The sequence below is a fragment of the Tamandua tetradactyla genome, chromosome 7, assembly GCF_023851605.1.
Source record: "Tamandua tetradactyla isolate mTamTet1 chromosome 7, mTamTet1.pri, whole genome shotgun sequence".
NCBI classification, from domain to species: Eukaryota; Metazoa; Chordata; class Mammalia; order Pilosa; family Myrmecophagidae; genus Tamandua; species Tamandua tetradactyla.
The window spans coordinates 106,231,008-106,258,787 of record NC_135333.1 but is presented as its reverse complement, the minus strand read 5'-3'; the positions used below and the strand labels follow the sequence as shown (position 1 = coordinate 106,258,787).

At 37.4% G+C, this 27,780-nt stretch overlaps 1 protein-coding gene across 3 annotated transcripts in view; it reads left to right on the top strand.

Moving 5' to 3' along the window:
• Positions 1 to 19,233, top strand: part of SLC38A1 (solute carrier family 38 member 1) — a 68,177-nt gene extending 48,944 nt beyond the window's left edge. For all 3 annotated transcript variants that reach the window (XM_077170655.1, XM_077170656.1, XM_077170657.1), the window contains exons 5-16: positions 463 to 536; positions 1,978 to 2,070; positions 2,352 to 2,433; positions 3,426 to 3,508; positions 4,998 to 5,056; positions 5,184 to 5,294; positions 6,483 to 6,562; positions 8,651 to 8,751; positions 10,637 to 10,755; positions 11,318 to 11,459; positions 11,558 to 11,655; positions 13,336 to 19,233. In XM_077170655.1, the coding sequence (XP_077026770.1) occupies positions 463 to 536; positions 1,978 to 2,070; positions 2,352 to 2,433; positions 3,426 to 3,508; positions 4,998 to 5,056; positions 5,184 to 5,294; positions 6,483 to 6,562; positions 8,651 to 8,751; positions 10,637 to 10,755; positions 11,318 to 11,459; positions 11,558 to 11,655; positions 13,336 to 13,437 (1,144 nt within the window). In that variant the 3' untranslated portion in view covers positions 13,438 to 19,233. The remainder of the gene's footprint in view (positions 1 to 462; positions 537 to 1,977; positions 2,071 to 2,351; positions 2,434 to 3,425; positions 3,509 to 4,997; positions 5,057 to 5,183; positions 5,295 to 6,482; positions 6,563 to 8,650; positions 8,752 to 10,636; positions 10,756 to 11,317; positions 11,460 to 11,557; positions 11,656 to 13,335) is intronic.
• Positions 19,234 to 27,780: the final 8,547 nt, after the last annotated feature.

The following is a 27,780-nucleotide window of genomic DNA, read 5'->3' as shown; positions in this document are numbered from 1 at the left end:
ATCTAGGGATAGGAGAAATTAAACAAGTTGCCCAAAGTCGTATGGTCACTGTCCTAAGAATTACTGCAAGCCTCTCCCTCTACCCCAGCTGTCTCCACACTCTTAATCACTCTTTCTGTCTCAGGTGTAACGGAGAGTGCACCAAGAGCTACAAACACTTATTTTCATAATGTTGTCTTAAAGTCATCTCATCTGAAATGATTCCAGAAAGCAAAGGAAAGCTGTTTGGGCTTTGAATTACATAAAGGATTTAATTTGTTACTTAGATTCTAATGAGCAGTTCTTTATTTGGTAGGACATTTTTATTGAGGATTTTAAAGAGGGGTAACTAATAGGTTTCAAGATTTGGATACTATTAACAAATTGTGTTCACCATATAAATAAGCCTTTGGCCTTCTAAAATGCAAGGGCAAGTATGTTCTTTTTTAGTGATTATAACAAGGCTTACTTTCTTTGCTTTAGGATACTTTTGACTTCAGTGACATTGCTGTCTATATATTCAATAAACCTTCTATTGATCTGCTCAAAGGAAACTGGTAAGCTGAAACTACATTTAATTTTATTAAGGGCTGAATGAGTTCTTTTCATGGTGATACTGGGAGCAAATGAAGTCTACCCTGTGTCAGCATCTTGATTATAAATGACGAAGAGTACTTTGACCTACAATAACGGCAAATCCTATAGTGGTTTTGACCTACAGAAACAGACACAGCAAAATAGAAACTAAATTGTTATGAACAAGGAACAAACAGCATTCCCATTTAAAGTGAACCCTCAATTATACCTGTTCTTCTAGGTGACGTTGACTTCATTTCAAAGGCTTCACTTTTTCCTTTAGTCTCTACAAATTCATAACAAGGATCCCATGTTTTTGTATTACACGCTCCAAGGTTTTGAAAGTAAACAGACCTTTCATCCCCTTTTGTGCATATTCCAAGGAGAAAATATTATTCCGCAGGCAATGTGGGAGTGAGCATACTGTGAAGAGACTTGGAGTACCCTGGGCAGTGTCAGATCTGAAGTGTTTACTTTCCCTTCCTGGGACACTAGATTATGTTTGTAATTCTTTGACTTTTACATTAGCTCAAAAAACCACATTGGCCAACTATTATTGAACATAGATAAGTGCGTTTAACTGGAACATTTTGTAATAAATTGAGCCTCTAACCATTGTTTACTTTAAACACCAGTCTTAGAAGAGATTGAACAAAGGTTTAATTATAACCTGACCCATATTGCTTTCTGTGAACTTTAGAAAACATGAGCTAGTTAGTTAAAAAAAAAATGTCATAAAGAAATGTAAACACTTTAAAAAAAAAAAGAATGTGTTGGAATTTTTGTTTTATTGAGATGAGCTAGTTGAATACTTTAGAATTTTGTGCAACCATATTCTTTTGACGGATTTGTCTGCTGCTCTTTCTCTTGTGAGTTGCATATCCTTGAACTAAATTTTACAAGTGATCAAAATTCTGCTGTCATGACTACTACACATTTCTAACCTTGTTGTTATACTTAAATACATGAGGCAATGATGTAATGTTATTAAGATAATTCGTTGTTAGTCTGATCAGTTTAGGTACTTAATTCAAAAGGAACCTTGCAGTCCTAACCATCAGGAATTTTTTCAATCAAATCTTCATTTTAATGGTACACACCAGACCTCAGATTAAAATGAGAGTGGCAATTTCCCCCCAGTAAAATGGGGAAAATAAGCCTTTTGACGTAGTAGTTGCATTGTTGTGCTTTTGTAGCCAACTTGAAAAAGGTAAAAGGGTGGTCATATCTGACACTTAAAGATGTCCAGAGGTTATTTTATAAGGGTGCTTTAACCCTTGCAAAGCCAAGAAGGCTTTTTGTGTGATTTTGAGAAAAGAAACCCAATAACCTGGAGAATGATCAATAGAAGGATGAAATCCTGACTATTTTAATTTTTAGGACCCTGTCATTCCTTGTGTTCTCAAATTTGCTTTTAAATAGGCTGCATGGTTTATGAGAAGCTGGGAGAACAAGTCTTTAGCACCACTGGGAAGCTGGTAATCTTTGGAGCCACCTCTCTACAGAACACTGGAGGTAAAAAAAAGAACTTGCTTTTCTATACTTAATTTCAAAGTATGTGAGCATTATTTATCTTTTCTAATTCTGGTGGTTTTAACATAAATGTTAAAATGGCATATGGAAATTAAAGTATAGACAGTAGCCACTTACTTAAAACCAAATATACAGCAATAGTATCTAAAGCTGTCTTTGTATCTTATTGAAGGTTAGTCTAAGAAGAAGGCTGTAACCTTTGGTATACCTTGCAACATGAGCTTTAGTATCTTCTTTCTAAAAATGTTCTCATTTTCCCCTAGCAATGCTCAGCTACCTCTTCATAGTGAAAAATGAACTGCCCTCTGCCATAAAGTTTCTAATGGGAGAGGAAGAAGCATTTTTGTAAGTTACAGACCAATTTTTTATAATATAACTAAATGTTTTAAATTTAAATATGGACTAACCAAAGTTTTTGTTTTATGAAAATTCCAGAAACAAAGTTTTCCCTAGGCTGACTTTTTTACTTTGTTGTTTCAACAATAAATTTCTTTGGGATTATCTAAATGAAGGAAGCAGGGAGAGCCATTTAATATGAACATTTAAAAGACAAATTTAATCTCTCATGTTGCAGATGGTCAATAATGCACTTTCCCAAGAGCATGAAATCTATATCTAGTTTCTGTGAAATGGAACAGATACGGAGCATTTTTAACACAGAAGTGGAACTTACAAAACAATCAAGACCTGAGTCTCTTTTTGAAGAAGGGACATAGCATTTTGGGAGCAAAATTTACATGAGCCAGCCTTAGTAAAGATGTAGAAACCAAATGTTGCAGCTACACTGGCACATCCATTGTGCTTTGACTCCCTCTTGCTTAGTATTTGTTTTGTTTGTTTGTTTGTTTTTTGTTTTATTTCATGGGAGAATCATAGAAGCCAGAGGTCTCCGTGTTCTATCCTCAAGATTCAAGGTCAAATGTAGGGCATTAGGGAGAGAAATGCCTTCCTGTGTGACTTGTTTCTCATTGGTATTAGTCAAGCAAAACCAAAAGGAACTTTCTCTTTCAATAATTGAAAGGACAAGTTGTAATCTGACAGAATGCAACGTGTGCATTCAACTTTGAAACTATTTAAATAATACAAAGGAGTGCCACATCGCCAGTGGGGAAATGCAGACAATAGCCCTTCTTCCATCAAGTGGGAGTGAGACAGTAGTGAATGAGTAATGGGTTAATGTGTTTGGATAAAACCTGAATAGTGGTAAAAAAAAAAAATTAATAGTAAAAACTAAGAATACTAAAACTTTATTAAAATATATTGTGAAATTTTAACATTTGAGAAAAATATTGTCACTTTCTAAGAAAATGTGGCCTAACTGTTTAAATGCCTTTCAGAGCCTGGTATGTGGATGGCCGCCTTCTGGTTGTAATAGTTACCTTTGGTATAATTCTTCCTTTGTGTCTCTTGAAGAATTTAGGTAAGGAAAGATCTCGCTTTTGTCTTAGTTTCTACAGTGCTCAGGTAAATCAGAAACCTAATAAAAATGAGCAACTTTGTCTTCTGCTTCTACATTTTGGGTAAAGATTACTTGAACAATAAAAGCAGGTATTAATCAGGCCTGAATTTAGTATGGGATGAAAACACTGGTCAGTGTGTGACTTCCTAAGCAATCCCTTTACCGAGGTGGGGGTGGGTGGGCTCTGGGCTCAGTAACAGACAGTGCATTTCTAATGGCACAACTTACAGGCTACTTTGAGAAAAGTCCAGAAAATGGAAGTCTCCTTATACAAGGTCTTAAATACCGTGATTATGTAGATAAGTAGATTTTCAAATCTAGTATCGAGACAGAAAGTTGCTTACATTTATACTCAAAAGTGTTTAGAATCATTCTTGAATAAACAAAGTATAATCTATCTCAATTATTTGCCTTAATAAGGGGAAGAAAGGAGTGAAAAGTAAAAAATGGTGAATCATTTCTAAGTCGTTTTCATTTGGTTTTGACCCTTCTTTTTGTGCTTGTATTTGGAGACAAGGGAGCCTGATATTATGGGAATTACACACGTTGAATAATGAGGCCACACTCCCATCCAGTCAAAAGCCTCTAAAATGCGTTTCCTTTAATTCTGGGCTAATTTGAGGCAAAATTTTGAATTAAGGTTCTTCTGATAATAATTGTGAACCATGGATTTTGTTTTGTTTTGTTTTTGATGAAAAATGTCAGGCTTCTGTAGTTGCGCTATAAGATCTGTAAGTAGTTTTTTTGAACTATTTCATCTTCTGGCTTCTGGGTCTGTGCTTAGGCTTTTCTGTGTCTCTAGAGATACAGTTCTTTTCCGTTTAAGTTGAGAAGGGCTCTTCTTTCTGGAGGATAACAATAGTGCCGTCCTCCAGAGGCTACTTACCTCCGTGATTCTGAAATCACAGGGTGGTGGTCGGAGGGCTCCCAGGCTTTCCAGTGGGGAGCAAGGTAAAGATCCCCAGATGCTCAATTTATTCCTAGAAATTCACTTTGACTCCTCTGTGCCTGCCTCTCATTTAGGAGAAAAGTGTTGTAGTTGGTATTCATTAAGCACATAATAAGTGCCTAATAAAGAGCCATCAAGTGAATCAAGAAGTAAATGGGTCAAGTTCCTAAAGAAGTAAATGGATTTCCCTATAGTAATGCCTTAGAATATAACAACACAGACCTAGGGCTACAATTGGAAAGCTTCCCCTGCCGCCCGGTTCCTGGGAGTCTGTGTCTCAAGTGTACCAGGGAAAACTGGAATCAAAATGTACACCTAATATAATATTTGTGTTCAAAGCCCAGATTTTTGCCAAATAAAGTAGCACTGTGAAATAATTCTTGTATTCACTCTGTTTGCATGTGTGTATATTATTGGAATCCCAAACTGATGCTTGAAATAATGCACTGAAGGAAACAAGTTAATGGATGAAATAATAATTTTTAAAAAAATTTTTTTAAGGTTATCTTGGCTATACAAGTGGATTCTCCTTAAGCTGTATGGTTTTTTTCCTAATAGTGGTAAGTGCTGATTGAAACAACTGGTTTGAATATGCCATAGTATAATGCCATGTAATAATAAGTTTTTTCATTATTTGCCTTTGTTTGATTAAACCCCTAATGTTTCTCCTATATTTTAAAATACCAGGTTATCTACAAGAAATTTCAAATTCCTTGTCCAGAGTTAAATTCAACAATAAGTGCTAATTCAACAAATGCTGACATGTGTACACCAAAATATGTTACCTTCAATTCAAAAGTAAGTTTCCTTATCCTTTAAAGATAAAAAAGAACATTTTTAAGGGCATAGCATTTCTCATATTTGTTATTATTACAATATTTTGAATGTATTAGTTCTCAGGAGAACATAGTATTGTTGCTTCCTTATTCCACCATCTATTTAGAGACGAGAAATATAAAAATTTTATTTCACATTCTCTCTTAGATAGTTTACATGTAGGACAACTTTAATCATTCTCTATGAAAATCTGCATAATTATCTCAGCTTTTCTCTTCCTAGTGTACAGAGCCTGCTGGTTGATGCTTTAAAAATTTTTTGATAAATGTAGCCTACTGTTTCTTTTATGGTGGTGACAGAAAAGGATACTAAAAACTTCCTTAACTTGCACAGTTGAAGTATAGAAAACACCACAAATTGGCTCTTAAAAACTTTCACACTCTTGAAATGTTGATTTTACATGGGGATCAAGGGACAATGGAGTGGGTCAGGCTTGGATCTTAATCCCTAGGCAAGGTACCCAGCCTCACATGGAAAAATGAGGATTCTTACAGAGTTTTGTTAGAATGTGCCTAGAATAGTGCCTGGACATAGTTAGAGCATGAAAAATGTTACTTTTCCTTCTTTCTCTACCAGTTTCTTTTTACATAGAAATTATGTTTAATTTGAGGATTTTAAAAAGCTTTCTCTAAGAAAACTAAGTAAATTTCTTTTTTAAAACTCTAATGATACAGACAAAGGAGTGAATGTGAAGGTAGTTTTCTTTTTAGATGCCATCTTTTAAGTCTGACTTGATGATTTGGTACAGAGCAAAGAGCATTAAATGGAGTTGGAAATTGTGGTCAAGTCTGAGGGAGTCAGGAGTATAGCAATGGCCTGTCTACCACTCAGGGTTAGAGGAAGCCAGTGAGGTAAAGATTGTGCCGTATAAATACAGGGTGTTGCTATGCTGAGAGCATGTAAAATAACAGTAGGTGAGCTGCATCTAACATTCTGATGTGAAAAGTGTCGGTCTGGTCTCGTGCTAGATAAGCTTTCTTGGCAAAGCTGCTCCTGTTTTAGAGATCAAAGCCCTGCTAACAGCCAAATAAAAATCCATGGATTCTGAAGAACTGTCAGAGAAAAGGACAGCTCCGGAATCCTGGAGTTGTATACTCTTTATGGTAAAAATGTATTTTCTTAACGTTTATTTTTTTTTCTTTCAAATAGACCGTGTATGCTTTACCAACCATTGCATTTGCATTTGTCTGCCACCCATCAGTCCTGCCAATTTACAGTGAACTTAAAGAGTAAGAGATTTGTTTAATTTTTATATCTGTCATTTTATATCCCCTCACTAATAGGGAAGTACTGTATTAAAATAAACAGATGAATAAAGTTCCTGGACTTTTCATCCAGCTTCAATATTTACTGACATTTTGCCATTCTTGAGCCAATTCTGCACTTTGAGAAAAAAGAAAGTGAGAAAAATCAGCAACCTGATTTTTTGACCATAAATATTTAAAGTGGCTATGTGGGATCTTTTTGTAAATTTAGCCTTTCAAATACCATATTACATAGGAGAGTTCAAGTATTTGTGTTGCTTAACATTACTTATACTTTTTATTATTATTGTTAGAGAAGTTGTAGGTTTACAGGAAAAGTGATGTAGAGTCCCCATATACCACCCTGTTAAGACCTTATGTTAGTGGCACATTTGTTACAACTCATGGAAGAACATCTTTGTAATTGTACTATTAACTATAGTCTCTGATTTACATTAGGGTTCACTGTTTGTAGTGTACAGACCTCTGTCTTTACTTTTTAAATTTTTATTGTAGTACCATATATGTAGCCTAAAATTTCCCCTTTGAACCACATTCAAATATATCATTCAGTGTTGTTAACTACATTCACAATGTTAGGCTACCATCACCACCATCCATTACCAAAACTTTTCCATCACTCCAAATAGAAACTCTGTACAATTTAAGCATTAACTCCCCACTCTGTACCCCATCCTGACCCCTAGGGTAATATATATTCTAGTTTCTGACTTGCATTTCTTTATTCTAATTATTTCCTATCAGTAAGATCTTACAATGTTTGTTTTTTGTGTGTAGCTTATACTTTTGTTATTTTACAAGTGGATAACAATAGCCTTCAGATTTATCCATAAACTGCTAAATACACTGTGTCTGACTTGCCTGTTGATTGAGCGGAAAAGCCTGGTATATCAGGCAGGAAGGAATTGCTGTTAAGGTTAAGGCCCTGAACTAGAAGAAAGAATATTGTTCATTTAAAACAATTCAGATCATTCTGTGGGTTAATTCATGATTGCTGATCTGGAGAAAAGTAAAGGCCTTTTTAAAATTTCCTCGTGTGTTCTCTTTTTAGCCTTTATCTTCTCAGACTTGCTCTATCAAAATAGTCCTGGTGGCATAGTCTTAAACTCAGAGAAATTTATAATGTTAACTATTTCCATTTCGAAACAAAGGGAAACTTGATGCCATTTAGAATTGAAATCACTCATGTTTAAATGATACATGGTTAAGTTTTGAGATAGTTACATCTATCCATCTACCTACCTATATACATCATTCCTACTTTATGATACCATGATCCTTTATTTGAGGTATTCAAGTATGGCTTTGGAATCTTTTAAACATAATAGTCCTGCTTTTAGTTTATAATTTTTTCTAGGATATATTTGTCAATCAATGTTTTTTGTTTTCCATATTCCCATTATATCCCAGGTGTCCTGCTTTGACACAACCAAATGTTATGATAAGCTGTGGTCTTTTAATGATCTGTGCATTAATTACTTGAGCAGTTCAAGAAAATTACAGGTTCATCTAAACCCCTGAGTAAAACTTTGACTTAAGAGAGTGAGCTCTTCAGAGTGGTGATCTCTTAAGCACTTACTGCTCTGGAAACCTACAGGCTTCAGAAGACCAGAATCCTAACAGCAGCTTTAGAGACAGAATACCTGGGGTCAAGTTCCAGCTCTGCCACTGATTTCTAGGGCTAAGAGAATAGCATTTGAATTTATTCTGCCATTTTCCTGTGCATGGAAAAATGTGAGACACAAATGTTAAACATGACACAAATATTAAAAACTATTCTCTGTCCTTCAGATGAGAGCTTGATATTCTTTTAAAAGAAAAGGAAAGGAAAGAACATAGAAGAGATTGCTAATCCCAAATATATTTCCATCACTAAATCCATTTGGTACAAAAGAAGTTATCCTAAACTGGCAAATTGCCTGGGATAATTTCAGTTGGTCAGATCTGCCCTAATCAGAAGGAAAGTTAAGTTCGGGTTCTTCACTGTTTAGTACTATTGCTTAAAGTTGAATATGATTTTTAACTTTTCAAATTCTTTTATCCTTGTTTTAGTCGGTCACAGAAAAAAATGCAGATGGTTTCAAATATCTCCTTTTTCGCCATGTTTGTTATGTACTTCTTGACTGCCATTTTTGGCTATTTGACATTCTATGGTAAGTAACTTCTGCTGGCATACAAATACAGAGATTTATACAAAGATTGTTAAAAAATTAATGTCAAGATAATTTTTAATGTGGAAGTCAAAGAAAGCAAAAAAGCTATTCATTTTTTCACATTCTTTGCTTTTACTGAAAGGAAGAGGGAATGGCTCCTTTACATATTCATGCAGACTGCAGAATAGAATAATTACTGAAACAATATACTATAATTTTTTCTCCTAATGTTCTTGAGAGAAATTGCATTTTAAAAGCATGCCATTTCAAGGAAAGTTTAAAACTTTATCAGAGAAGGCTTTCCTAATTCACGTGGCAAATTGGGTCAGATTCCATTAATAGAAAAGAGACAGAGACAGAAGTTAAAAGTGAGGAAGCGCCGAGTGCTACACTCATGACACTGCGTTAATTAAAAATAAAACTCCTAATTGCTTAGTTGGAACATGGAGCTTGGCAAAGATTCAAAGGAATGACATTGTAAGATAAAAGAAATAAAATTGAAAAAGAGAACAGCGGTTTCATTTGTAACTTTTACTGACCTGAATGAAGAGTTTACCTTCTTTTACACTTCATCACTCTCTCCTATTCAGATCATCCTGCAGCTTTATTTAATGGCTTTCATTATCCTTATAATCTGTGTCCTAATTTAAATTTAGATACATGTATTTCATGATCTTCTCTATTAAATAATATTTCTTCAGGGCATTTTTTTCATCGACTCAAATGTTTCAATATTTAAATACATTTAAATTATTATTGTCAGCCTGGAGAGAAAGACTCGCCTGATTATAAATTTGCGTTATTATCATCTTCACAAGTAATCGAGATATGAATACATAAAATACCACATTTAATTTTTGCATAAAAATGGTGTTTCCAAGGTTCTTGCAGAGTAGCAAGGCTGGAGGTGGGTGGAGCAAGGGAGAGAGGGAGAATTTAATGTTAGTCGTATGCTTTCACTGTTAGCTTCTTCAAACTCTTCATTTTTCTTAGCAAATCCTTTTTTTCCCCACATACCATAGCATATCAAACCCTTTATACTCTTAGGTTAAAGGAAAAAGGCTCAGTCATTTTAATATGGTTATGGATTTTGAATCATAGAAATTATGACTAGTGAGATTTTATTATAACTTATGGTCCTTTTCCAAAAACTGAGATCAAGCTATACGGTACAGACTGGAATTTGAATTCCATACCCAGAATCTTCCTTCTGAGACTGGTGTGGTTAGAAGTCCTTGATATGGAGGGAACATGGGGGAAAATGTCTCTCTTATCAAAGTGAACATTTTCATGCTCTCAGCAAATACCATTGCCAGCTTTGTAGTCTCTGAAATAACACTTTCTGAAGTTCTGAGTTGGGAAAAGGTTCCAAGTCGTACAAAAACTTAGTACTTTTTTACAAGAAAGAAATACATAGAAGAGAAAATCTATTTCCCGATGGCCCTAAAATTCATGTAGTGCTCTGCTGCCTGGCCTCTGGCAGTAGAGTTAGAAAGGAGACTTTGAAAGAAACTCAGCATGGCCACTCTGCAAAATAGCTACTATTTGGTGTGGTTTGAAGAGTGGCGCTGAGTGGGGGAAATTCTAGATTATTCTAGATGATTATGTTTTATTTTTAATTCCAAATTTCCCCTAGGTTTATTTTACAAATTAAGCGTTCCCACTCTGTAAATGGCTTTCTCTAGTAATGACTTCAGATTCCTTTTAACTAAAGTTACATATGCACAGTGGAGCATGTGTCTATAATTGTTTTAAGAGACATTTCAAAACCCAAAACCTCGCTTTTTAATTTACAAATAAATTCTTTGTTATTCAGAAAAAAACTTGTCCCTCAGTAACGTGCATTGTGTCTTTTGAAAACCCTCTTACTTTTCCCTGATTTTAGAAAATGTGCATTCCGACCTCCTGCACAAATACAAGAGTAAAGATGACATTCTCATCCTGACCGTGCGGCTTGCCGTCATCGTGGCTGTCATCCTCACAGTGCCTGTGCTATTTTTCACAGTGAGTAAGAGGCTTCCGTGCAATCTGAGAACAGCTGAGGTCTCGCCTTTCCTTCTGTCTTCAGGAGCCCATTCCAGAGAAAGCCTGCCGGGTGTCAGTTTACTGTGCCATTGGGGGGTCCCAAGAATAGGATCCCGAGGGAAGGATCCTAAGACTCCATGAAGGCTCTTTGGAAAGAAAATAGGGTCCACGAATTAGGGAAGCTTATGATAGAATGAATTTTAATCCTGATTAATCTATCCCTCTTCTTTAGAGAGAACTGTAGATAGATTGTTTGAATCTAGGTCATAAGTGGCAAGAAAATTTAGCAGAACGCAAAAGAACATTCAATATTTAGATAAAAACAAATAACTCCCTGCAAAGAAATGCCTACTTATTCATAAACAAAAGTACTTCCCTTCTTGAGTCATACTCCCATACTAGGAGGTTATCTATAGATTCACTTGGTATTACAGAATATTTCCCTAATTCCTGGGCCTCCAACAGATCAGTTACTCTGTTGAAAAATGTGGAGATTGATGTAGTGTAAACCCTCATGGAAATTTGTTTTCTTCTCTTGCAGGTTCGTTCATCTTTATTTGAACTGGCTAAGAAAACTAAGTTTAATTTATGTCATCATATCTTGGTTACCTTTATACTCTTGGTTATTATCAACCTGTTGGTGATCTTCATCCCCTCCATGAAAGATATTTTTGGAGTTGTAGGTGTGTCATGCTGTTAATTTTACTCTTACCGTTCCCCAGCAGCTGTTCAGAGAGCGATATTCACAATAACATTATTTTTTCTCTATTTTATTTTACAGGAGTAACATCTGCTAATATGCTTATTTTTATTCTTCCTTCATCTCTTTACTTAAAAATTACAAACCAGGATGGAGACAAAAGAACTCAAAGAATTTGCGTATGTATCATGCCAACTACTCCAACTTTTCTGATTAGTTTTTCATTTAAATTCCTCAAATAAATTGCCCATCTCTCTATCATATAGTATTACCTTCTGTTGTTTCAAAGAGGAGGCAGCAGTCCTGGAATTTTCTTATCCAGGAGAGTTAAAATATCATATCCGTATATTCTCCATTCCCTCAAAATATCATTTCAGGTTTTACTTTTATTGTGCCTTGAGGCATAGCCAGCTGGGAGAATGGACATTTATCACTCTTTGTCTCTGTAGACTAATGCTTTGCTTTCAGCAAGATTTGAAGTGAAGAGGGACTCAAAGATTTTATGCAGTCTGCTGTTTCTGAATGATTCCTCATCATGTCATTCCTTCTTGCAATCCAGAGACCGTGCAATGCATTAAAATGTTGAGTTAGCTTAGAGTCCTTTTATGACTTGACAGAAATGCTTTAGAGCAACAGACTTGGATTCAGAAACTACCTTTCTATGATAGGATTTTATTTCCAGATCTGGTGAAGTTCAAGGGCATCTTGAAGGTAATAGACTTGGAGATAGTAAAGGAAGCAAGGGTCAAGTGGCTGTTTTATGAGTACCTTCTGGAACACCATTTTGTTTTTTCTTGGAGAAGGTTTCTCAGCCATCCACTCATAAAGTGTAAGCACTGCGATTGTGTATGTTGCCTGAGTCAACAGATTCTTCTGAGAGGCATTTGCAGGGGGGATCATCCCTGTGCATTTATGAGAAGCAGCATTGGTACTGCTGGACCACCTAGTTCTCCAAGCAAGACTGCCCCTAAATCCATAAATCTCAACTCCTTCTAACATTAAAGTGAATTCAGATTAATTCTAAAAATGGTGGAGGCCTGTTGCCCATGAATTCTGGACCTCTCCAAACCTACTCCCATAATAAAATTGGTATAGGGTCTACCAATGGCATTAGACAAGGCCTCTGTCCATGTGGGGACCCATTGGACCCAAGATGGTGAGATAGTGTGCCATCCTCTCAGGCCAACCAATGGCCTCCTTGCCTTCCCTTCACTTTATCTCCCCCCTCTAGTTTCCAGTCTGTCCTCTTGGCTCGCGTGATGCTTCAGCCTTCTCCCTGCAAAGCTCTCACTGGGCATTCTCAAGGTCAAGCAATTTATAATATCAGACTCTCCAAATTCCAGATTTAGTAAGCAATCCATCTGTAGCTTTCAATAGTCCTTCAGGTAACTTAGTTTTTGATACTGTTTCACTTGATCAAGTCTTCTTTACTTTTAAATGCATGCATTTATATCTTTTTGCCTCTGTTTCAAACAGAAATTTTTGCCCACCAGAAATAACCTAGATTGGCGGGAAAGTCTAATGAAATCTCCTGTGTATTTTCCAATATCCTTCTTTTTAAAGTTGTAATATTAGTATGAAAGAATCTGTAAGGATACCGAGTCATATTCTGAGGTGGCTATGAAGTCAAAGAACAGAATGTTGAGGACAGCACTACATAGTTTGTTTTTATTTTTCCATCCTTGCAGAATTAGAGTCACATAACTTTAGAGAGATTCTCAAGTTCAGCAATAGTTGTAAAAACTCTAAATACAAGGGGTTCCTAAGACATAGGAAAAGCATTTCTATTTTTTTCCCTACATGCAAGTGGAAAAATGTTTGCTTCGCTGAAATTAATCCATGTCCTTCTGTCATTCCAGGCTGCCCTTTTCTTGGGTTTGGGGGTATTGTTTTCCCTGGTTAGCATTCCCTTGGTCATCTATGACTGGGCCTGCTCATCGAATAGTGATGAAGGCCACTGAAACCAGCCGAGAACAGGAGCCTGCTGCTCATTCAGGACACCATACATCAGCAACCCCTCATCACTTCTTTTTTGCAAGTTTATAGAAGCAAATAGAAATTTACAAAATACTTAAAATGGAATAACACTTCAGGAGCAAAACAGAGACCTGTTTCTACATCGGTTCACGTCCCTCTGAGGTTTGGGATCAATTTAAGGATTGTTGATCTTTTACTCTTCAAATTTCATGCAATCATCTTTCCTAGTACTTTTCATAATGATTATTTTTCATTATCCCGACTCTATGTTTTGTGGCCTCAAGGTCTTTTAGAACTTTGAAAACATGGTCATCAATCATGTTTGTTTATTATACATCGAGGTTCTGAAATAATTTTCCTACTGATTTTCAGCTCACACTATCTGTACCTTTTAAGAAAAGAAAAGAATCTTGAATTGTATATAATTATTTTGCATTACAGAAAAAAAATGGTTTCGTAAATAATTTGTCTATTTGGGTTACCATGGCACACAGGGATAATCATATGAGAGTAATAGGGCATGTGCCATTGCTGGGTCAGAGGATGCCCAATATTTGAGGTGGCTCTGATGATGTGGCAGCCAAGCTCAGGCAGTCCATTGGTGTACGTGGTACTGTATTGGCTTCCCATGCAGAGACCTTCTATGGTCAGTGTTCTCAGCTGGGAAGCAGGTGGTGTAATTCTTAGTTTGGTAATATATTGAACTACACTTCTGGGTAATCAAGAGAGTAAAATTATGTTTCCCTCTTGGCTACCTGTATCAAAGTTACTCTAGTCTGAGTCAATTTCTGCTGACACCAAATTGAGAAACAAGAGTGCTGTGAAAAGATTGTCCAAAATGCCCAAGAAAATATCCCTCTGATGCAGATCACCTTCAACGTTACACCTGTATTGTCTGAAGGGCAAAAAAGGCTTTATTAAATTAGAATCCAGCAGCTTTTAGTCATGCCCACCAGCTTTTTGCACAGAATAATTTGATGTATATCTAACTAAGGATGACTTAGGACAAGTAATTCCTGTTTTATATTAGGCAATTTGTGTGGGGGGGAGTGTCTTTAAAAGACATGTTTTATATAAATTAAGGTTATTACAAATACAAGATTTTTGTATGTTAAATAAGCCTCATTTCTATTTCTTCTTCATTAATTCTCCATTCAGAGTTAAAAAAAAAACTTTCAGAGTTAGTCTTTATGAAGAACTTGTGAGGAAATAACTGCACCTCCCTTCTGCAGATGAGGAAGACAAGAGGGTCTCGATGTCTGTGTTGTGCCCCCTTCTCTTCCCTAACCAAGGCGGGGCCTTTACTGCCCACTGGATACGGCCCTCGCAGGAGGACAGAGAAGCCTCATACTCTGTCCTCGGCCCTTTTCCTAAGGGGAGCAGGAAGGAAACTACCCAGAGATGGATAAAGAAGACTCTTTGGGGCAAGATAGCTTGGAAAGGAATGGATGACAGCAAAGAACCTTATCCCCATAAACTGTGCCATCACCTGTGATTAGAGTCTCACTTTCACACGGTAAGAAATGTGTGTGTTCTGTGAGCTGGTCTCCTGAAAGAGGACTTGTGTTTGATCTGTATTCTGGTTTAATTTTTCAAACACAGAAGTTCACTGAGTGCAGATTTCTTATCCTGAGACAAGCAGAATCTAACCACAGACTGTTGGCAGAGTTTCCAGGCACTTAGTTCTGTGCTCTGCTCCTCCCCAACTAAATCCCCAAAGGAAACTCTATTCCCAGATCTCCAGGCTAACCAAGAATATCAGGAAACTGTCCCCTCCTCTTTAAAGACTAATGTCCCAAGATAAGGTAGGCATCAAAGCACCTTATTATCCTCTTGGGGGAGAAGGAAAGGTTATTTCCTGCATTGCCTGATAAGACCATAATAATTTCTAATATAATGCTATAGAATTATCTACATTAGGTCAGAGTTAAGGTATTTCGACATAAGGTTAGTAAAATCCAGAGTCATCTCTGTCCTTTTCAGAAAAGTTTTCCGTATTATATGAATAATGAGAAAACATAGCAAAATAGTAGCCAGCCCTTAAAGGCTTGTCTAGAACATCAAGTAATGAAATAGCCAAGTAATGGGATCACCCTCCATTATAAAAATACAGAATTTAGTTTATAAGCTATACGATGCTACTATTTTCCTCATTAATTTGTAACAATTCATCTTACACTCACAAAGTCAATATAGGAAATTATCATTAACTCTGAGATGTGTGGTGATATCTTTGGATTTTATGTGTTGGTACAAGGAAATATTGTATTATTATTTAAAGTATCTTTATTTAGAGGAGGCACATTGCTGTTGATGTCTGTGATACCACATGTTTTTAAAACCTTTGTATAATGTATCTATTTGTTGTTGATGGACTATAATAGACCCTACTATAACTTATTAAATTTTTCTGATGAATCACATCATTTGTTCAGGATTAGCTGTAAAGTGTACTATTCTATTTCTTCTTGTTCAGAATAGTGACTGGTAGCCAAAAATACATATATTACTATGTAGGTAGGATTTAAACAACACAGTCAAGTGCTATAGAAGTTGCTCTGCTAAATTTGTAGACTAAGGAATGCATAGCCTTAGAGGCAGCACATTTCCCTTTGGTTGATAGGATGTCTATATTAGTGAACAGTGCCAGTTTCATAATTGGGATTTAGAACTGTTCTCTAGTTCTTGTAGCTCAGGATATTGTAAATCCTTAATTTACTTAAAGTTACTTATTGGAAGTAGGGGTAGTGTAAGCGTGTACAGGAAGGAAACCTGGTCTTTTTAGACATGGCAGACCCCAATTTATGAGGCCATATTCCAAAATTGTCTTAATTGATGGATTGCAACCTGGAATATATTTTCCTTTAGAAACCAGGTTATATGTGGTGCAGTCTGCAGACCAGTTAAGAAAAGGTTATTAAGTCCATAGTTTAACTGAAATAGAATAGTATATCAAGATTGCTAAGGAACCTAACTGCTGAGTATAATTTTGTTTCTGTGAGGTGGTTTGTTCAGTGTTGCCAGAAACACATCACTGCCTATTGTTGGTGGAATTGTGGACCGTCCACCCCAGCCCTGCCCAGTCACACACCACCCACTTGCTGCTCAGTGGAGGTAAAGCCTCCGCCAGTTAGACGCTGCCTGTGTGCCCCAAAGCAGGGTTTTCAGCGAAGATGGGAAGTCAAAGTCACCTAGGAGCCTAGCAGGAGGAGGAGGAGGTTGAAGGAGAACTTGGGGGCCCCCTTGTGGTTGAAAACTGAGACGTACATTCCTCAGTTGGTCCCTTTTCCTGTCTCAGAAGTTCTCAGGCTTGGCCTGCTTGCTTCTCTTTGGACAATATTTTTTTTTTAGCTCCCATGGCTGTCTCCTTCCTCACCCACCGTAAGAGAGGACGTTGCTATCTAGCTTCTACATGCCAGTCACCCAGCACTTTAATAGCCATGGTTTAACTGCTCACTTACCAGAGGGGTGTAGAAAAGCTCGCTACCCATTTCGCTTTTTTATTTTTACAGAACCTGTTGAGGAAAAAAAAAAAAGGCACACATAGGTGATGGTGGTGGAGTTTGGGGTGGGCAAAGGTAAATTCCTGAACATTTCAGAGGACATTTCAGACAGTTTTCCCAGAGCTGGCCTTTTTCGGGAGTTGGAGTCAAGCCTTTAGACCAGTGTGTTCTTGTAGTGTGGCTTCCAGGCCAGCATCACCAGTATCACCTGGGAACTTGTTGGGATGCACATTCTCAAGCCCCACCTCAGACCTAGTGAATCAGCGCTTTCAGGGTGGGGACCCAGCAATCTGTGTTTTAACAAGTCCTCCAGGTGATTCTGCTGCACAAATTGGAGAGCTGCTCTTAGCAAGCCAATTATTGCTTCATTTTTCCCCATTAGTCCCACTTCAGAAGATCGTTTCCTAGGATTCATGAGGAGAAAGTGGGAACCAGGGCATAGGGAGGGGAGAAAAGGAATTGGCAGCAGGGGCCTCTGCAAATGGCAAGAAGCCCCGGCAATGTGTGCTGCCGCTGCAGCCCCCCTCCCACAGGCCATGCCTGTGCAGGTGCACAGTTGTAAATAAAGTCTGGTTTTGCTTTGGGCTGAGGTACAATAATGTCAAGTTATAAAACACTGCGGAGAAATGGCAGTGAGGTGTTTTTGTTTTTGTTTTTAAGGAAAATTAAAAGAAAATACCTTGTAAATACAGTATTAAAGGAAATACTGTATTCACGTTAGGAGCTAAGTTCTCCAAAGTGCTTGTCGTCATTGTGTGGCGATCAGTCCTGTCCTCCTTATAAAGAGAATTCTCTACTCAAGATCTGCCCTGAAAAGGATGCAGAGCTCAGTTCCACTTCAGTAGGTCATGATGTGGCTGCACATTTCGTTGGGGAGGTTGAAGGCTAATGATATAATGAGATATTTGATTTTATGCCTTACAGCAAAACCTATTAGTCTCCCTCAGTTTATCAATTTAAATGGTTTGAGGCTTAGAGAGGGCAAAAGTTTGAGGAATATAATTCCCCCATTAGAGTTCACAGTAAACTTCTAGCTACTTGAAAAACAAAGAGGAAACAGACTGTATCATTTAGCAATACTAATAAATGGTTTTCCTTAGGTGGCAGATCTAAGAAACCTTTAGCATCCTCTAAAATATGTGCAGAGAATTGTTTATAATGATGGAAGGCTTGCAAAGTACAAACTGGGGATGGGTAAGCTAACAACTGAAAAATATTACTAAATCTAGAAGGGGATGTTCTTGAAAAACATAAAATTCACAGAGACCCAGACATCCCCCTCCTTTTGGGTGTTCTCTGGGGAAGGACTGTGGAACTGGGCCCATCCTGTATACAGGCTTGAGCTATTTGTGTTTTTAAAGGAAGAATCTATGCAGCTGAGGTGTACTGTGGGAAATAACTTCATTTGTATGTAAATATTTTGTAAATAAATAGGAGGCTGTATATTTTTGCAGTTGTTGATTCACACTTAATTAGCGGTCTCTAGTATCTGCATATAAAGAATGAATGTTTTCATAGAAATTAATGGTTTTATTTGAGAATTTAAAAAAATTCACATTCTCTCCTGGGAAACATAGTTCTCTCAGTGTAACCTTGGAACCTAAATCACACTTAATTTTTTAGGAAAAGAAATGTTTGAGAAATACTTATGTGGATTTTTTAGGCTGATACTAAGATCGAGTATCTGAAAGATTGTCATGTAGAAACAGATACACCCCAAATAACAAGTTGTCTCTTCAAATGCTCTGATACCACTATACAGTATTTATGAAAATGGAAGTTGAGGAAGAGAATGTTTTTTTCAAAATTGAATTAGTGCATTTCCCGTACTGGGGTTTTTGAAAGGGGGGAAATCTGAATATTAACTATGAGCACAAATTTGAAAGAGAAAACAAAGAACCATTATTTTATCAAACTTTTGAAAATTTTGCATGTTTGCCTTTTATTTTCAGTGTTAACACCAGTATAGACTATCTTAAGTAATTTTTTTCTAAAACACTTTAATCTTGATCGTTGGTATGTGATATACTCTCTAGAGTCCCATGTATTTTAGACTTCATCTGAGTCCAGTACATGTAACACACCACTGTAAACCTTGTAAATGAATTCCAGATGGGTGATTTAAGTGAGTCACAAGTCACAAAACATTGCTATTCATAGTTAATCAAACAGTTTGTTTTTTCAGGGTGTGGTGTAAATAAAGAAATGTAAGAAGTTCTGTTCTATAACTGCTCTGTTGACATAGTTTTTAAACATTAAAAATGTGAACTAAAAGTATTTATGAGTTTTGTGTTCTTTTTTTGGGATGAAATGCTAAAATGGGGGATTTGAGTACGATATACATTATTCAGAATTGTTGGACAAATATTTATACGCATTTGTCAGTGTTACAGATTGCGGAAGCTTGTCTGTTTGAGCTCCCAAAGTTTAAAAGATATTTCTGATGGAAATCTATCCGGTCTGAAACATATTATATATTTTTTCTGGTATTTGAAATTAGAGGAAGTTGAACATGCCAGGGTCATCTTTATGCATATCAGTTTCTATGCTGTATCATAGGAAGGAATCCACTCTTCCTCTCCCCACTTTGCAGCTACCCATAAACTAGGAAATTCTGTCAACACTTTCATTTATGCAGGAAGAGATGGGGGAAAGCTACTGCAGCTGTACCTTTTCTTTGCTCATCATTGGCTCCTCCCCATGATCAGAAAAGGAATTTTTAGCAGGCTTGCAAGATGGCTAGAGGTTGATATCCAAGTTCTTGTGAAGATTTGCAAGGACAGCACATAAACAGTCTGGGCCTTCCAAGGAATGAGTGGGTATGAGGCCTGCTTCTCCTCTCCCTGGGCCCATTGTACTGACCCACATTAACACTCACGTGGATCTCAAGGTCAAAACTTGCAGCAGAGGAGTCCAAGCCCTGTGTTCTAATCCACCTCCATCAGCAATATTGCTGGTATTTTTACCCCTATGTTCCTGCAGTATGTACTTCTTAACTGAACAGAAAAGTCAGGGGCAGATGGAGTGAGTAGTTAATCACTTTTGAATCCAAACAGTTGTAATAAAAGTGAGTCCATCCAAAGGCTGTTAAGAATGTGAGCAGTTTTGCTCTAAATCAAGAGACGCGGTCTCAGTCCTATAGTGCATTTATCTTTTATTATTATTTTTTGCATGGGCAGGCACTGGGAGTTGAACCCGGGTCTCCAGCATGGCAGGTGAGCACTCTGCCACTGAGCCACCATTGCACCACCTCCTGTAGTGCTTTTATAAAAAGTTCTGACTTCTTTTCCCCCTATCATCCCATTAATGTCTGCTAATTCTACTTGGTTCTGTCCTATTTTACACATCATTGACTGGGCAAGGGTTCTCCCTCTCCCCTATGGAATAAAGTGTGGGCTTAATGATAACTTTGCGACCTGGAGGCACCGTTTACTTTGCTTCTGGATTCATAATTGCGTTCTGCCTGGCTCGGATAATCTGGAAAGTATTGATGAGGCCCAAATAGGTGGGTCGAAGGACACCAACATTTTACCTTTTGGTAGCTCAAAATTTTCATTAATTCGAATAGTGAATCTGCTTTTCCTCATTAGGGTCTAGGTAACACCAAGATAACCTATCAAGTTAGCAAAGTGTATTATAAAACTATACCACTTAAAAGAAATGGAAATTAATTAACAGATCATAGTACAGAAATGGACCCAAATAATATGTAACCTAGTATATGAGAAAGGTGGCTTTTCACATCAATGGGGAAAATATGGGTTACTCAATACAGAAAAAAATGTCCAACTTTTTGAAGAAAATAAAGCTAGATCCCTACCTTACCCCTCATACCTAAAGAGAACTCGGATATATTAAAAACTTTAAACAATACATAGGTAAATATTTCTACTTTTCTACGAACAAAACATGACTCATACAAATATAAAATAAACATGTCAAATTTTATTTAGCTTATTGTTAATAAGGGAATCAGTAAGATGATAAGTGATGAGTCAAAGAATTCGAAGAACAGACACATGCAATCAGGAATGCTGAACTGTATCTGCTCATAGATGCAAAACTGGCCTTGTTTTTAGGGGAAATCAATTGCATTTCCACCAGACAAAACTCATTTGCATTCCTGGACAAGAATCACTTCTCTATCCATTTTATAGAATTTACAGGTTTATGAAGTAACTCCAAGACAAAAAAATAAAAAGATAAAATCCCTATAAAATCAGGTAACCCAGAAGGAATATCTAGTATTCTATTGAAAGTATAACTACTAATCTTAAATCTTTTCTATCCCTTTCAAAAAGTCTTTCCAATTTGCTGAGTATCCTGGTCTGTCAGGAAATGAACTTTCTTCCAGTTGTAAGTCTAGGACCTATAAGTTGGATGCCAGGTCACGTTTTCTGGGAGGGCTTTGTAGACATTGCCTCCATTAGTAAAACCAGCCTTTGTTTATCAACTTTTGTTATGATTAAATGAGATGCATCCTCATATATGACATTTCAAATAAGGTCATACTTACTTTTGTCCAGTTATATACTGTTGAAACGGAAGACAGAGTCTTACTGAACATATCTAAATAACTATATTGTCCAATTTGTCCAATTATATACTGGTGAAAAGGAGGACAGATTTTTGGTGTGTGTGTGTATTTCTCAATAAAGATGTTTAGAAAAAAAAAGATGGTCAAAGCAGAGGAGGCAAATGAAAACAAAAGGAAGCAGTTCTTATGATCTCATTGGTCAGGACTGAATTCAGGACAAGAAAGGCCTGTTTTTTTTTTTTTTTTTTAAAGGAAAGACAGAGAGAAGGAAGGAAGGATAGAAGGAAGAAAGGGAAACATTTTTAAACATTTTCTTGTATTCTGTTTCTCCGTTTTTTGTTACATGGGCTGGGGCCGGGAATCGAACCGAGGTCCTCCGGCATAGCAGGCAAGCACTTTGCCCGCTGAGCCACCGCGGCCCGCCCCGAAAGGCCTGTTTTTAAAACAGAGTAAAACAAAGGTATGTAGGACAAATTTCAAGTAGTCAATAAACAATTCTTAATTCATTAATTCAAAGGAAGTTTTGGTAAAATACGTTAAGGAAATGTTAACAGTGATGGCTTTGGGGGAGTATGTGGCAAGCGCAGTGAGAGCAGAGAGGGAAAGAATTTCTGTTCTTTAAACAATTCCGTAGAGTGGAATTTTTGTCACCAGCATAGTTTTACTTTTTGTTGTTGTTGTTTTAACTTTTTTATTGTATAATATAATATATATACAAAGCAAAGAAAGAAAAAAGCAATGGTTTTCAAAGCACTTGTCAGCAAGTAGTTACAGGCCAGATCCCAGAGTTTGTCATGGGCTACCATATAACCCTCTCAGATTTTTCCTCCTAGCTGCTCCAGAATATTGGAAGCTAGAAGGAATAAATATTTTTCTCATCCTCGCAATCGACTTTTTTTTCTTTTTTTGTGAAAAATAATACATAAAAAAGCAATAAATTTCTAAGCACAGCACCACAGTTAGTTGTAGAACATATTTCAGAGTTTGATATGGGTTATAATTTCACAATTTTAGGTTTTTATTTTAGCTGCTCTGAGAAATTGGAGACCAAAAGAGATATCAATTTAATGATTCAGCATTCATATTCATTTGTTAAATTCTACCTTCTCTGTATAACTCCACCATTACCTTTGATCATTCTATTCCTCTCTTTAGGGGTGCTTGGGCTATGGCCATTCTAACTTTTTCATGTTAGAAGGGTTCATCAATAACATGGGGTAGGGAGATGTAACTATCTGATGTTCTGGAGAGGCTGGACCCTCTAAATTTCAGGACTTATCTGGTCCAGGGACCCATCTGGAGGTTGTAGGTTTCTGGAAAGTAACTCTAGTGCATGGAACCATTGTGGAATCTTCTATATTGCCCTAGGTGTTCTTTAGGATCGACTGGAATGATCCTGTTAGGGGTGGGCAGGTTATGATAGGTAGCAAGGTCTAACTGAAGCTTGCGTAAGAGCAATCTCCATAGTAGCTTCTCGACTCTATTTGAACTCTCTGCCACTAATATTTTATTAGTTACACTTCTTTTCCCCCTTTTGGTCAGGATGGAATTGCTGATCCCATGGTGCCAGGGCCAGATTCATCCCTGGGAGTCAACCCCCACGTTGCCAGGGGGACTTTCACCCCTGGATGTCATTTGCCACGTAGTAGGGAGGGCAATGACTTCACTTGCAGAGTTGGGTTTAGAGAGACTGAGGCCACATCTGAGCAACAAAAGAGGTCCTCCAGAAGTAACTCTTAGGCATGTCCATAGTAGGCTAAGCTTCTCCGCTACCTACATAAGCTTCACAAGAGTAAGCCTCCTGATCGAGGGCATGGCCTATTGATTTGGGTGTCCCTAAAGTTTGACACAGTATCAGGGGATTCCCTGATGGTAAGGTTTAATAGTTCCAAACTTTGGGTGTCCCTAAAGTTTGACACAGTATCAGGGGGTTCCCTGATGGTAAGGTTTAATAGTTCCATAGTCTTTCTCCCACGCCTCAGGGAACTTTGCCAATAGTTTTTGATTATCTGCTTATATTGTTATCCAGGCATTACAATAATTTATGCAGGATTAAAGGACCTCTTTCTTATTTCAGTTGTTCAAATGAGCTATACAGATAGGTTGAATTAGCCTACACACTACAGAATATTTCAGTTCCAGACCAAATAAACCTTTCTTCCATTGGTCTCATGAGTATGTGTGGTTCTAAAGTGTAGACACTGTCTTCCTTACCCCTGTGTTCTGCATTACTTTAACCCCAACACGATCAGCTTCATTCTTATCTCCAAATATCAGGTTGTATATATGAAACAGCCTCTCAAAATCCAGAAATAATAATCACCACTCTGAACTTAATGTGTCTGCTCTAAAAGCTTACAATCTAGCTCCCTATTTTCTTATAAGCATTTTCTAAAGGTGACCGTATCATTCTTGTTCTTTTGTTCCTATCTTATTTTGTCTCACCAAATGTCCCACATGTTCATTCACCTTGTTGCATGCCTCACGACTTTTTTCCTTTTTGTAGCAGCACAACCTTCATTCATAAGTATACACCATCGTTCACCTATCTACTTCTCCATCAGGGTATCCTTCAGCCACCTGCATTGATCAAACATCACGTGTAGGGCCCAAAGTCCACAGTCCATCAACATTCTCAATTTTAAATAATTTACTTGTTCCCAAGAGAAAGAAAACTAATAAAGACACCCTCACCAAATAGGAAATCTAAACCTCCTCTTAACTCTTGTCCTTCACCCCATTATTTACCTCTGCTATTGCTGTGGTTGTGCTGGTGGTTTCCTTTTGAACATAGCTCATAGCATGCAATAGCAATGTTCCCCCTGTACCTTGAACTTAAACACTCTTTGTACAATACAAGAATAACATCTTTGAAGTAATTCTTGCAAGAACTGATTCATATTTCTAGTGTTTATCAGTGGGACACATAGGTCTATACAACCCCTTTCAATCTTGTTCATTTTCAGTATGCTAATATTACTTATAGGTCCACTAGAGAACCACCTTCACTTCTTTCTATTCCCTTACACTGGAGTTCAACCTCATTAGCTAGCGGTTCACCCATCTGTAGCATCTATGTATCTCTAAGTCCCCTACATTCTGTAATATAAGCCTCTGATTATACCTTTATGCTGGTCACAAAAGTGTAATCATACAATATCTATCCTTTCGTGTCTGGCTAATTTTACTCAGCATTATGTCCTCAAGTCTCATCCATCTTGTCATGTGCTTCGGGACGTCATTTTTTCTTACTGCTGCATAATATTCCATCGTATGTATATACCACATTTTGTTGATCCACTCATCTGTTGATGGGTATTTGGTTTGTTTGCATGTTTTGGCGATTGTGAATAATGTTGCTATGAAAATAAGTGTGCAAATGTCTGTTAGTGCCATTGCTTTCAGCTCTTCTGGGTATATATCAAGTACTGCTATTGCTGGGTCATAGCGCAACTCAATATTTAATTTCCTAAGGAACCCTAAACAGTCTTCCATAGTGGTTGCACCATTATATATTACCACCAGCAGTGCATAAGTGTCCCAGTTTCTCCACATCCTCTCCAAAATTTATAGTTTCCTGTTTAATAGCAGCCATTCTTATAGATGTGAGGTGGTATCTCATTGTAGTCTTGATCTGTATTTCCCTTATAGCCAAAGAAAATGAGCATCTCTTCATGTGCTTTTGAGCCATCTGTATTTACTCTTCAGAAAAATGTCTATTCATATCTTTAGCCCATTTTATAATTGGGTTGTTTGTTTTTTTGTTGTTGTTGAATTGTATGATTTCTTTGTATATACAGGAAATCAAACCTTTGTCTGATATGTGATTTCCAAATATTTTCTCCCATTGAGTTGGCTACCTCATCACCTTTTTTTTTTTATTAATCAAAAAAAAAGAAAAGAAATTAACACAACATTTAGAAATCATTCCATTCTACATATGCACTCAGTAATTCTTAGTATCATCACATAGATGTATGATCATCATTTCTTAGTACATTTGCATCGATTTAGGAAAAGAACTAGCAAAACAGCAGAAAAAGATATAGAATGTTGATATAGAGAAGAGAATTAAAATAATAATAATAATAAATATATATATATAAAAAGGAAAAAGAAAAAAACAAAAACAAAAGATACAAACAAACAAACAAACAAACAAAAAACTATAGTTCAGGTGCAGCTTCATTCAGTGTTTTAACATAGTTACATTACAATTAGGTATTATTGTGCTGTCCATTTTTGAGTTTTTGTATCTAGTCCTGTTGCACAGTCTGTATCCCTTCAGCTCCAATTACCCATTATCTTACCCTGTTTCTAACTCCTGCTGGTCTCTGTTACCAATGATATATTCCAAGTTGATTCTCGAATGTTGGTTCACATCAGTGGGACCATACAGAATTTGTCCTTTAGTTTTTGGCTATCATTTCAGCATAATGTTCTCTAGGTCCATCCATGTTATTACATGCTTCATAAGTTTAGTCTGTCTTAAAGCTGCATAATATTCCATCGTAGGTATATGCCACAGTTTGTTTAGCCACTCGTCTGTTGATGGACATTTTGGCTGTTTCCATCTCTTTGCAATTGTAAATAATGCTGCTATAAACACTGGTGTGCAAATGTCCATCTGTGTCTTTGCCCTTAAGTCCTTTGAGTAGATACCTAGCCGTGGTATTGCTGGGTCGTAATCCATTCTGCCAGTCTATGTCTTTTGATTGGGGAATTCAGTCCATTAACTTTTAGTGTCATTACTGTCTGGATAATATTTTCCTCTACCTTTTTGGCTTTTGTACTATATATATCATATCTGATTTTCCTTCTTTCTACACTTTACTCCATACCTCTCTCTTCTGTCTTTTCGTATCTGACTCTAGTGCTCCCTTTAGTATTTCTTGCAGAGCTGGTCTCTTGGTCACAAATTCTCTCAGTGACTTTTTGTCCATAAATGTTTTAATTTCTCCTTCATTTTTGAAGGACAATTTTGCTGGATATAGAAGTCTTGGTTGGCAGTTTTTCTCTTTTAGTAATTTAAATATATCATCCCACTGTCTTCTAGCTTCCATGGTTTCTGCTGAGAAATCTACACATAGTCTTATTGGGTTTCCCTTGTATGTGACAGATTGTTTTTCTCTTGCTGCTTTCAAGATCCTCTCTTTCTCTTTGACCTCTGACATTCTAACTAGTAAGTGTCTTGGAGAACACCTATTTGGGTCTATTCTCTTTGGGGTGCGCTGCACTTCTTGGATCTGTAAATTTAGGTCTTTCATAAGAGTTGGGAAATTTTCAGTGATAATTTCTTCCATTAGTTTTTCTCCTCCTTTTCCCTTCTCTTCTCCTTCTGGGATACCCACAACACGTATATTTGTGCGCTTCATATTGTCATTCAGTTCCCTGATCCCCTGCTCAAGTTTTTCCATTCTTTTCCCTATAGTTTCTGTTTCTTTTTGGAATTCAGATGTTCCATCCTCCAGTTCACCAATTGTAGCTTCCGTCTCTTTAAATCTACCATTGTAGGTATCCATTGTTCTCTCCATCTTTTCTACTTTGTCCTTCACTCCCATAAGTTCTGTGATTTGTTTTTTCAGATTTTCTATTTCTTCTTTTTGTTCAGCCCATGTCTTCTTCATGTCCTCCCTCAATTTATTGATTTGGTTTTTGAAGAGTTTTTCCATTTCTGTTCGTATATTCAGCATTAGTTGTCTCAGCTCCTGTATCTCATTTGAACTATTGGTTTGTTCCTTTGACTGGGCCATATCTTCAATTTTCCGAGCGTGATCCGTTATTTTCTGCTGGTGTCTGGGCATTTGATCAGATTTCCCTGGGTGTGGGACCCGGCTGGTTGAAAGGTTTTTCTGTGAAATCTCTGGGCTCTGTTTTTCTTTTCCTGCCCAGTAGGTGGCGCTCGTGGCGCTCGTCTGTCTGCGGGTCCCACCAGTAAAAGATGCTGTGGCTCCTTTAACTTGCCAATCTGAATCTCGCAGTCGGCCCGGGAAACCGCGCATGGAGGGGGGGTCGCCGGCCACCGCGGCTTGGGGGAGTGCCGGTCCAAATTGCCCAGCTGGCCTGAGATGCCAAGCGTGGTGGGAGGTCCCCGCTATCCAACGTCCCCAGTCAGACCGGGAAGCCACGTGTGTGGAAGGGACCCCGGTTGCCAGCCGCCCCGGCCCGGAAAAGCGCACGCCCCTCGGGTATCTCACCGCAGCGGATTCTCCCTGCCCGTTCAGCCGTCCAGAATGGGGTACGCTGTCTTTTTGGTCTCTGTCGTGGCTCCGGGAGCTGTTTCGTAT